This window comes from Paramormyrops kingsleyae, chromosome 1 (genome assembly GCF_048594095.1).
Source record: "Paramormyrops kingsleyae isolate MSU_618 chromosome 1, PKINGS_0.4, whole genome shotgun sequence".
Lineage (NCBI taxonomy): Eukaryota > Metazoa > Chordata > Actinopteri > Osteoglossiformes > Mormyridae > Paramormyrops > Paramormyrops kingsleyae.
The window spans coordinates 10,058,419-10,070,490 of record NC_132797.1 but is presented as its reverse complement, the minus strand read 5'-3'; the positions used below and the strand labels follow the sequence as shown (position 1 = coordinate 10,070,490).

The window sequence follows — 12,072 nt, the reverse complement described above, 5'->3', positions numbered from 1 at the left end:
GTTATCCCAGCATACAGAGGGTTATCCCAGCATACTGAGGGTTATCCCAGCATACTGAGGGTTATCCCATCATACAGAGGGTTATCCCAGCATACTGAGGGTTATCCCAGCATACAGAGGGTTATCCCAGCATACTGAGGGTTATCCCAGCATACTGAGGGTTATCCCAGCATACAGAGGGTTATCCCAGCATACAGAGGGTTATCCCGTGTAGGAATTATTAGCTCAGGTAATAGCTCAGCCCTAACCCTAACCCTAACCCTAACCCTAACCCTAACCCTAACCCACCAATATGTTTGAAATTAATTAAAGTTTAATTAATTATAATTTACTGCTAATTATTAAACAATTGTTATGCCGAATGGTCAGCTCCTCCAAACTCAATTGCGGTATCCCCGTGAGTCTGTTAATGTGAGACTTAAATGGGATTCACTAATTACCAGTATCACTTAGTAACCTGGGTTAGAAGGCTCGTCCACCGAGCTGCATCACCAGGTAGTGTAAATGATCGGTAGCGAAGCTCCCCTCACGGCCGATGAGAGAAAGTCTCGCGATATTTCAGGCGAGTTTGAGGTTTCAGAGCGTGTAGCAAGATCGCACAGAGGCAGGAACTATTGTGAGCACTCAATGAACGGAGGCTGAAGTTGTGTAAAAGACATGCATTTATTCCTAACTAACACTACAACTAACATAAGACAGACATTACAGACATTACACTTAAGACAAACAACAAACACGAAATAACGGAATAGAAACAAACAATGTAATTATGGAAATGCAATGACCGGATTTAAGTGAGTAACTTTAAAAAGGAAATACTGTTCTGCAAAGCAAGCCCAGTTTGTGGAAACACGACCCTAAAGTCTTATAGCAGGGTTAACAGCACAGCTTAGGTTGTTAGAATGAAAGGAAGCTGGTTTACTTGGTTGCAGAGCAGGGAGGGGGTGGTCTTGGCAGTTGGTTGCAGAGCTGATGAGCTGATGGGATGATGGCACTCAGGAAGGCGCGGCGTTTGGAGCAGTGGAGTGGAGCCCCTTGGATTCTCTCTCCTGGTGAAGCTTTGTCTTGGTTGCAGTTCTCTGTTCAGCTGGGCCTTCACTTGAGGGCTTCTTGTGGGCTTCTCTGCTCCTTGATGATCTTTTTCTGCTCCTTCGGCTGATGGTCTTTCTTGCGCCCCTTTGTTCTGAGGTGCCAGGGTTTTATGGTCTAAAGTTCATGAATAGGGATGACCAGGAATTCGACTCCTGACCCAATGGCTGGCCATCCATTTGCCGGGCTTTCGGAAGGGGGTCTGTATCAGTCCTTTTGGGATTTATGACCAGACTGATTCTCCCTTTACTGATGATTTTCATTAAGCTGTTATAACTTTTGATACATCCACTTTCTTGGTAATCACTGAATGGATAATGTACACCTTAATTCAGTTCTTTTTAATATAGCACGGTAGAACAAAGGAAGCCTGCTAAGGTACCAAGATCAGATAAGGACCCCAAAGGAATATGGAGGAAGAAAAGGGGGGGGGTTGTTAAACAATGGAAAAAGACTCTCTGAAAGTTAGGACACACTGGTTACACTAATTTTCCAGATTCTTCTGGTATAACCATGAGAACATGTACAGTATACAATGGTAGCTAATACCTATTTATTTATTCAACTTTATATAAGTGTTCAAGTGTAAAGGGGTAAAATAGGTGATACTCCGTGAACATGGTTATAAGGGTGGCACACAAAACACTAAGATTGTCTAAGGACACATACAAACATAACCTATCTGTATATTGAGACTAGTAGTCGTGAGTAAATCAATATACAGGATATACAAAAGCCAAACGTAAAAGAAACTTCCTTTAGGGTGTTGGTCTGTTGGGTGAGTGGTATGTAAGGCAGGATGTCTGAGGAGGGGGTTGTGTGCCAAGTCGAGGGACCCCTGTCTGTGAGGTCCACTCTGCTGTCTGTAGGTCCCTAAATCTTTGGGCAAAAAACTTGGAGTGCTGGCCTCCCTTGTTATCTGTGTGTGTGTGTGTGTGTGGGGTTACTAACCCCCCTTTGGTGCCTAGGCCAATGTCTATCTCTCGTACCAGGCTCGGCCTTGTCTCAGGCCACCTGGAATTTAAGCCCTGTGATATGTGTATGTGTGATCCTACACCCGGCACTGCAGAGGGTTATCCCAGCACTGCAGAGGGTTATCCCGGCACTGCAGAGGGTTATCCCGGCACTGCAGAGGGTTATCCCGGCACTGCAGAGGGTTATCCCGGCACTGCAGAGGGTTATCCCGGCACTGCAGAGGGTTCTCAGGACCCAGCTGCTTACTCTGGAGGACACTTACAACACTCGATGCCTCAGGAAAGCAGCCATTATCGCCAGTGACCCAACACACCCCTGCTGCCACTGGTTCACCACCCTGCCCTTTGGATGGCGCTACAGGACAATTTAGCCCCACACATCCACACTGAGGAGTAGCTTTTACCCCAAAGTCACTGATCATCTTAACCAAACATGAAGCAGCAAACTCAAGTAACCCCACCACACCCCTATGAGCTGCAGTCACCTGCCCCCCCCTCCCCCATACAGACTGCTGCCAATTCTTATCCACATGATCATTTCTAATAAAAAATACACTCTTTAATGCTGCTACAGTAGATGTGACTGCACTACTGCAGATTGATTCAACACTTAGCTTCATACTATACAACTAGATGGGTATATTTTTTCATTTATCCATTTTATTTTCTTATTTTTATTTCATTGTTTATAACAAGCACAGGGTTTGTTTTACATGTACAATGACAATTAAGATATTCTATTCCAACATGAGAAGAACATGCAAAAATCACACAGAGAGCAGAGTCAGGATTCAAACTCATAACCCTGGAGTTGTGAGGCAACAGTGACACCTATCAAACCACAAACTAGCTACAGCAATGTCATTTTTAGATTGAAAAGAGTTTTATGCAAGCCTTTTTTTTCTACAAAAAAAAGGACTATGAAACATTTGTCATATGCATTGATCTGTACAATACACAATATTAAACGATTTGAATCTCTGTCACTGGGGTCTTAAAGAGCAGCTGTTAATTTTGTGTTTTTTTCCCCGCCGTCAGCATTACCCACTCAGACTGACAGCAGTATCCAATTGAGCAAACCACACCCCTGACATTCCTGGACCTGAGATCCTGGCTCTTGGTGAACCCTACCCTAGATCTAAACAGCTGCTGTACGTGCAAGTTCTGATTGCAGATGAGCTGTGCCACACTACAGTCCCTCACCCTATGTGCTGAGGCTGTTACTCCCAGTACTAAGGTGGTTATCCCAAGAACTGAGGCCATTGCTGGTTATAGGAGACCTAAGACACTTGCACACACCCCAGCAATCCAGGTCAGGATGAACACCTCCACGTCCCAGGACAAGGTGGCTAGGTAAGCTAGCTTTGTTTCATTGGGATGCAGCCCTCCATCTCCAGAACTTCAGGCCAGCCCTCATATTTGTTGGTATCTGCCTTGTTCTTTATGTGCTGGAAACATGGGACAGAGCAGCATCTATCAATTAGCAGTAGCTTAAAGGTGGCCTCCTTTGTTAAGATCAGCTGTAGGGCTACATACCTGCTCAAAGGGACTCTTCCTTTTGATCCCTTTACCTCCCACAAAGATCCAGTTATCCCTGAATTTTACAGCACTAATACTCGAGCTCCCCAAATCACCGATCAGCTTCCTTGCTTCCTCATTGAGTCTGTGAAGCAGGTGATTCATCAAGCATCAGTTGGATAATAAAGACATTGCATGGGACATCTGACCAGCTGCTGAACCTTCACTTCAGCACCATGCTGCACTGTTCCCTGGTCACCTTTTTCTGTCACTGTAAAATCAATCACTAGCAGGGTTGCAAAATTCTGGGAATTCTCAAAGTTGGAAACTTTTCGTGGGAATTAACAGGAATGTATGGGAATTCAAGATAATAAACTGGAAATTTGCCAAATTGCAGATTAGCCTGTAACAGGGAACTTAAATGTAGTTGAAAAAAACACCTTGACAGCAGTAATAGTGATATTATTGTGTAACCAAGTGCTTGTGAGTAATTATCTGTGCATAAAAATACCTCAAAATAAGCATCTGCATCAAAACACACTGCTTAAGTCATATTCTATGTTGTATTATTCATACAGTTTGCTTTCTTTGCCATGTCTGACAGCTTGCGTGGAGATCCTTGGAGTTCAATATTTCCAAAATTCCCCAAGTTAACTTCTAATGGATAGTTTCCGGAAATGTTCCACCCCTCACTAGTGATCCCGAGTCCACAGCCATGTGACCAGACCGTCAAACACACAGGGTGCGGCTCATTAAACAAAATGTCCACGCACTGAACGACACACTTACTTTGTAGAAGAGTCATCAAACGTAGCCATCATGACTAGTGTCCCTTGTTCAATGCTCTTCAGGAACTTTATTAGGAGCTTGATGTCTACAAATGGTAGATTTCCAATCACAAGTCTACATTTCATTCATGTAACTAGTCAGGCTATCAAATTCAGTGTCTGACAGCTACACCTATAAAGTTATGTGATAAACTTGCGAATAAACTCACCTCCCGCCCACATATCGAAGTAAGCCGTCTTGATGAGTATTCCAGTACTTCCTGTGAACACATACCCACATTATGGAGGCATCACACCTATGTACATGCATTAAAATCTGCTTGGGGTGCTTTAATTTAATTAAGATAATACAGGCCAATATGTGAGCATGAGCATTAATAATATTATTAGGCTGAGATATTAGGTTACCGTTCACTAAGGCAATGTTCAGTCCTCGTCCCACATTGTTCTTCACGCCACTCATGAGGCTGAAAGACATATAGAGTGAGACGCCCAGACAGGAAGTGCAAGTAGCAGGAACAGGAAGGGGCGGGCCTTACATGTTGTCCTCCACACAGATTTTAGGCCCCACTATACTGGCAGCTCCACTGTTCATCTTAAAGGCAAAGTGTTTTGCAGGACAAGGCCTGGACAGGCCACATTTCAAATTGATGGGTTTTGCAGCTGATGGGAACAAAGTTCACACACGGATACACACAATCATCAGCAGTGTCCCTTCACATCTACAGTACATGAGACAGAATGGATTGTTTATAAAAATGGAAAAAAATGCAACAACTGTCAGATTTTAAATGATCACATCCAGTTAAACAGGTTTTAATATCTGTGAGAATTTGCAGACGTCTTTTTTTTTTTAAATCTGAAGCCTGAACTTTTTTTTGTTAACTGACAAACTACTAACCTTAAAGCTTATTTATAGGAAATATTTTCCAGCACTGAAAAAGAGCTTACTTACTAGGTTGCTGTGATGACATAGACCTGACTATAGGGGTAGAGAGAGAGCAAATTTTCAGACTTGAATTAGCAACAATGCATAAATGCACCTCATAAGTTGGGTGTGTAAAGCCACAAGTTGATGGCATAAGCTAATGACACACAAGCAGTACACTATATCCTGAAAACACACAGATTCCCTTTTTCATTTCTTTAATCTAGATTTGCTATTTTGTGTATGTGACCCTGGGGATTTGGCGATCAACAGCCTGTCACCAGGAATGGCTTCACGCAGACATTTCCCCCACCCATCAGTTAAAGCCACATCTTCATCTGGAAGCACTTCACCCTCAGCTCTGCTCAGCTTCAGATCCTTCAAGTTCATTCGTTTGCATGTTCTGGTTATTTCTGGTTGGGGCACAATGCCCCAGTTAATTCAGTGACTTAACTGCAGTTCTGTCATCTTTTGTTTGTAGCCATTTTCGTGTAAACTAATTTTCAGGCAGTCAGTGCCAACACTTGGGAGCGGCACCGCTGAAAACAGAGATTCATTGTGTAAGACGCACAATGCTTCAAAAAGCTGATGTACAAAAGGGAGGCACATACTGCCCTCTGGTGGCTGACCTAAGCAAGAAAAAATTCACACCTGATCACAGCTCACCACTCCTAGTGACAACAAATATTTTTCAGGGAAAAAGGTGTGTTTGTCATCACAGGTGAATGTCACCTACATATAGCTGAAGGTAAATGGCAAAGATGTTACGCTTGGTAGGCTTTGGGCTTACCAAGAAAGGGTCGGTGTTAGCGTTAAGCTTTGAACTTACCAAACAAGTTTAAATCTGTAAAGGTAAGCCTTTGGAAGGTGAACAGAGCAACTAATAGCAGGGATATCAGGAGTCCCAGTTTGAGGATCGCTAGAGCAGATAAACACACAGCAATTATCAAGTTATAATTACAGTACAGTGTTTTAGCCCTAAAGCATTCATAAACTTGACAACAAAACTGGATTGAAAGTTAAAATAATGACATTTCATAAGTGATAGAAATGTAATTAGTACTTTCATAGGATGTGCTAGGTCAAATATTTGATATCAATGATGAGAATCACACCTGATCGAACTGCATAAAGTGTGAAATGTGAGTAAATCAGTTCAGGTTTCAGTCACCCAAAGACACATTGATATATATACTCAGCAAAAAAAGAAACGTCCCTTTTTCAGGACTGTGTATTTCAACAATAATGTTGTAAAAATCCAAATAACTTTACAGATCTTCATTGTAAAGGGTCTAAACAATGTTTTCCATGCATGTTCAATTAACCATAATCAATTAATTAACATGCACATCCGAATATCACACCTACGTGACAGGTACAGGATGGCCACAACAACTGCCCGAGTCACACCAGGAACACACAAGCCCTCAGTCCAGCCTCTCTCAGCCTATTGCGGACAGTCTGAGCACTGATGGAGGGATTGTGTGTTCCTGGTGTGACTCGGGCAGTTGTTGTGGCCATCCTGTACCTGTCACGCAGGTGTGATATTCGGATGTACCGATCCTGTGCAGGTGTTGTTACACGTGGTCTTCCACTGCGAGGATGATCAGCTGTCCTTCCTGTCTCCCTGTAGCACTGTCTTAGGCGTCTCACAGTGCGGACATGGCAATTTATTGCCCTAGCCACATCAGCAGTCCTCATGCCTCCCTGCAACATGCCTAATGCACGTTCACGCAGATGAGCAGGGACCCTGGGCATCTTTCTTTGGGTGTTTTTCACAGTCGGTAGACAAGTCTGTTTAGTGTCCTGTGTTTTTAGAACTGTGACCTTAAATGCCTACTTTCTGTAAGCTGTTAAGGTCTTAACGACCATTCCACAGGTGCATGTTAATTAATTGATTATGGTTAATTGAACATGCATGGAAAACATTGTTTAAACCCTTTACAATGAAGATCTGTAAAATTATTTGGATTTTTACAACATTATTGTTGAAATACACAGTCCTGAAAAAGGGACGTTTCTTTTTTTGCTGAGTATATATATGGACACAGAGACTTACCCTTCACTTTGACCATTTTGGACTGGATAATCGGACTGCCCCAGACAGACCTGCATCAGAGGAGGTTGGGGGTCAGCACCACACCCTTATATGCCAAAGTAACCAATTGTAAGCCACGTGACATTAGTAAGAAAACCAGGGCAGTCCGCCCTCAATTGCTGTATTAACCAATCAAAAGTAGCGTGGCATTGCTAAAAGAGTTGGGGGTCAGGGCTACACCCTCATGTGCCAAACTAACCAATCATAAGCCGCGTAACATTGGTAACAGAGCTGGAGGTCAGCACTAGGCCTGTGCAATATGACGATATTATTGATAATCAACAATATTAGACAAGTAACTCTTGTGATGCCGGTGTCTCTCCACGACATTGGCAGGATTTGTCCTCTCCCCTCGGTGCCGCCGTACACGCACATGACGATCATCCGTGGTAACGCAGAACCGAGATTCATCTCTGAACATGGTACAATGCCACTCGTCACCAGTCCATGCCTCCTGGTTACGGCTCCACTCCAAACACGGCCGTCTCTGCGCTGGTGTTAACGGCTGCCTACGCATGGGATGGTGAACCCATAGTCCGGCTGATGCCAGTTGTCGAGACACAGTGCAGGATGACACGGGGTGTTATAGAAAGTCCGATACCTGGGTCCGGATGGCAGGTGCAGATGTCATGGGGTTCTGTAATGCTTGCCGCACAATTATGATAATCCACCCCTGGTGTGATCTCTCTCGGGTGACCGGAACCTTCGCGGCGTGCGTAGGTGCCCTCACGTGTCTATTGGTTCTAACATCGGGCGACTGAGACATCTGCATGCCTCACATACCGAGCAATTACACGATATGACCACCAGGCCTCATGCAAACCCAAAATATGACCCCTATCAATCTCCGTCAGGTGCTGGTAATGCTGCCTAATGCGTGTACGAGGCATCTTCTGTGTCTGGTGACTAGACATGTCAGCTCCTTGCAAATAGAATAATTTACACACCCATAACTGGTCTGCACATGTACCAAATTATATCCAAATCAGACAATTACTTCCCGGTGCTTAATTTTTTTTGTCACTGTGTGTGTGCGTGTGTGTGTGTGTTTTATTATATATTACACAAACACACACACACACACACACACACGGACAAATTTGTTGGTACCCTTCCACAAAAAAACAACTATCTCTGAAATAACATGAAACTGACAAAAGTTTAATGGTAACCCTTATTGCTTGTTCCATATTTAACACAAATCAGACTTTGCTTTTGATTATTGATTCAGTTGAATATTTTATATAATTAAACAAATGAAAATGGCACAGACAAAAAAAGGTGGTACCCTTAATTTAGTGTTTTGTGGCACCACCTTTTGCAGTAATCACTGCCAACAAGTGATCTCTGTATTTCACAATGAGACGTTTGCATTTGCCAACAGGTAGTTTGGCCCCCACTTCCTGAGCAAACTGCTCAAGCTGTCCCAGGCTTGAAGGGTGGCGTCTCCACACTGCAATTGTCAGATCTTTCCATAGATGTTCAATAGGATGTGGGCTCATGGGCCATTTAAGAATAGTCCAGTGTTTTTTTCTCAGCCAATCTTGAGTGCTTTTATCTGTAATGTTTTGGGTCATTTTCCTGTTGGAGGTCCGATTACCTGCGACTGAGGCTGAGCTTTCTGACACTGGGCAGTATGTTTCACTCCAGGATGCCTTGGTAGTCTTGAGGCTTCATTGTGCCCTGCACAGATTCAAGGTTCCCTGTGCAAGATGCAGCAAAGCAGCCCCAAAACAAATCCAAGCCCCTCCATGTTTCACAGTAGGTATGGTGATCTTTTCTTTTAAAGCTTCATTTTTCCTTCTGTAAACATAGAGCTGATGTGACTGGCTAAAAAGCTCCAGTTTTGTCTCATCAGTACAAAGGAAACTCCGGAGCTTATCAACATGCCTTTCAGCAAATTCCACTCTTCTCACTTTTCTATGTTTTTCTGTCAATAGTGGAACCCTTCTGGCTCTTCCTTCCATGGAGCTCATTATTGTTCAAAATACGACATATGGTGTGATCAGAAGATGACATACCTTGACCTTGGAGCTCAGCTTGAATGGTTTTGGATGGTTTCCTTGGCTCTTTTTCTACCATCCACACTATCCTTCTGATCAACCTGGGGTTGCATTTCCTCTTGCGTCCACATCCTGGGAGGTTGGTTACAGTCCCATGAACCTTATACATTTTAATAATATTGGCAACTGTGGTCACAGGAACATGAAGCTGCTTGCAGATGGTCTTATAGCCTTTACCTTTAACATGGTTATCTATAATCTTCTTTCTGAGCTCCTCAGACAGCTCTCTCCTCTGCTTTCTCTGGTCAATGTAATGCATGCAACGATACCAAAGATCACAGCAGCATGTTCTTTCCCTTTAAACAGGCTGAATGGCTGATGAAAAGTTTAAAGGCACCTGTGATACTAATTTAGGTTAACCTTCTCCTTAGGGGTACCAACAAATCTGTCCATACTATTTTAGCATATCTTTGTAAAATAAACAACAAATCATCTCTTTTCACAATTTTATTGGTTTACTCTATCATATACTAAAGGCATGCAGGTATACATGAGACAATTTCTTTTAATTGAATCACTTTTCCGGAGAAATGAAGCACTGCTATAATGAGCTGTACGGGTACAACTGGTTTAATCCTTAACGACACCCTTGGTTTTCTAGCTTTCTTTACAGGTGAATCTTCATTAACATTTGAATGGGAATGCGGAAATGACTCAGTGGGCTAAGCCTCTGTATCTGTGACTGGAAGGTCACCAGTTTATCCATGGCCTCAGAAGAAAAGTCCCACCTTCCCTAATCCCCAGCTTCAGGGGCACCGCATGCTGGTTGACCCCACATTGCAGCCCCCTAACCTGCCTCTCGCCTGCATGTGTGTCTATGGGTCTCATGGAGACAGGCAAAGAGAAGCCATGCACTTTGCATTCAATAGCTGTCATACACTTACAGTCACTGGTGGTAAATGTACACAGTACAATTGATGTGATGTAGTCCAATTATTAATAAATACATAAACTGAAAATTATATGATGTGCATCATATCGTTTGAATGGGCATAGCAGATATTGAAGTATTGCATGACCCTCTGCAATATGTTTAAATGAGCATTTCTTTCAATTTCATTACATTTCTAGCTCTGTAGGGCTGGACAATGGCGCGGAGAGTGTGCTGGCTTCAAGAAAGACACATATCCGGCATTCTAACATTACTAGTTGCCATTTATTGATCTAACTCGATGTTCAGGATAACTGAACAGGGGCCTGTACTACGAAGCAGGGTTACTGGCTTATCTGGGTAACTTGTCAGATTTAAGGTACCACAGTTTACATGGACTTCATATTTGTTCACTTATGTTTTGCCCAGACTACCTTAAATCCGACAAGTTACCCCGATAAACCAGTAATCCCGAATCGTAGTACAGGCAACAGATACATTAGTAATTTTACTTAACGCTAAGTGTAAGTGCCAGAATCTGCTTAAAATCACAAAGTGTAATTAAAATGGCTGGTCCTACACTCTCAGAGAAAAGGGTTCAGCACCAGTGACAAGCAAAGGTACAAATTTATACCCCTTTTTCTGTAACTGTGGCTGTAAGAGTAACTGTGAACTCGTCCATCATATGCATTCATACTATCATTCAGAGTATCGTGAAAAGTAAAATTGCGATCAGATAAGCTAAACATTTCTATCTGCTCACAGAAATGGTACCGCACGGTCCCGGTCTGTGCATCGCAGTGTTGATGACTCTCAGGTGTCTGACGTGACATTCACGCTTCCTGACTCTCATGCAAGAAATCTTACGTCAACTTGAAATAAGCCACATCAAAGGCGTTGGCGTAGTTTGCAAACCCTACAGTCTATTTACAAGGCAGTAAAATTGTTACAAACATGCAAATTTAAAATCTCACAACAGCCGTGACCAAAGTTCGCAACTCTTCCGGAGACACTGAATCTGATCTTCTGGGTTAAAGCAATCATGATAAATCACAGCCGGTCTTAAATCGGCCGGTATGTACTGTATGTACATGGCATATTATAATGACACATTAAAAAATGAACGAGATGGAGACCCAGACACCCGGCGACAGCTGGAGGACACCAACCTACCTTCATCAACGTGTCACCGCTTCAGACGGACACGGATATCGATGGCAAAAAGTCGCAGAAAATGCAATGTCAGAAACGCAAACGGTTGCCACCGTGACACTATTCATGCACTAAATGTGTTTAGCGACCTCCGCGAAAGACGCGACGGGCCGGTGCCTTTATCCTAATGCCGACACAGCACGCAAGATTACAGCGTTTTTCACACTGGCAAGTAATGCATTAGGACAGAGAGGAATAGGTGAGCGGGATCAGCCCATTTGGGACCCGGGAAGAAACGGAGACGCAGCGACAGAGGCATATTGCATAAAAGTACGACAAAATGCTTTTTCACTCGCTATTTTCTTAAACGAGCGTTTTTAATTAATACTATTATTATTTTATTTCGGTAAAGTTACCTGCGATGTCTTCTGTCCCAGGGAATCAAATGGCCATTCCTTCAGTGATTATCGTCACTACTTCCTGTTTTACTCACCTGTTTAGCAGGTGGGTTAAGACTGTAAAGAGACTTAGGCCAAACCCTATAAGACTTTCTCACTATGAGAATGTTTTCTAAAGGATGTGTCACTGTGA

At 43.1% G+C, this 12,072-nt stretch overlaps 1 protein-coding gene across 3 annotated transcripts; it reads right to left on the bottom strand.

Moving 5' to 3' along the window:
- Positions 1 to 644: 644 nt before the first annotated feature.
- Positions 645 to 12,045, bottom strand: LOC111853412 (protein FAM3C-like). 3 transcript variants are annotated; one of them, XM_072709225.1, is made up of 11 exons: positions 11,898 to 12,038; positions 9,417 to 9,530; positions 7,357 to 7,406; positions 6,127 to 6,216; positions 5,325 to 5,351; positions 4,909 to 5,032; positions 4,778 to 4,836; positions 4,579 to 4,629; positions 4,371 to 4,455; positions 3,600 to 3,726; positions 645 to 3,511 (listed from the first exon to the last, which is right to left on the bottom strand). In XM_072709225.1, the coding sequence occupies exons 3-11, from the start codon at positions 7,370 to 7,372 to the stop codon at positions 3,422 to 3,424; spliced, it is 669 nt and encodes a 222-aa protein (XP_072565326.1). In that variant the 5' UTR covers positions 7,373 to 7,406; positions 9,417 to 9,530; positions 11,898 to 12,038; the 3' UTR covers positions 645 to 3,421. The 3 variants fall into 3 exon arrangements, with proteins under 3 accessions (XP_072565326.1, XP_023686010.1, XP_023686011.1); XM_023830242.2 differs by lacking the exon at positions 9,417 to 9,530 and having other exon boundaries at positions 11,898 to 12,045; XM_023830243.2 differs by lacking the exons at positions 9,417 to 9,530; positions 11,898 to 12,038 and adding an exon at positions 11,503 to 11,726.
- Positions 12,046 to 12,072: the final 27 nt, after the last annotated feature.

Bases quoted from the DNA above. Each gene is read 5' to 3' on its own strand.
- LOC111853412 (XM_023830242.2), bottom strand. The intron at 4,837-4,908 runs GTAAGGCCCGCC...TATGTCTTTCAG, and splicing joins ATCTGTGTGGAGGACAACAT to CCTCATGAGTGGCGTGAAGA. The intron at 4,456-4,578 runs GTGAGTTTATTC...TACCATTTGTAG, and splicing joins CTTCGATATGTGGGCGGGAG to ACATCAAGCTCCTAATAAAG.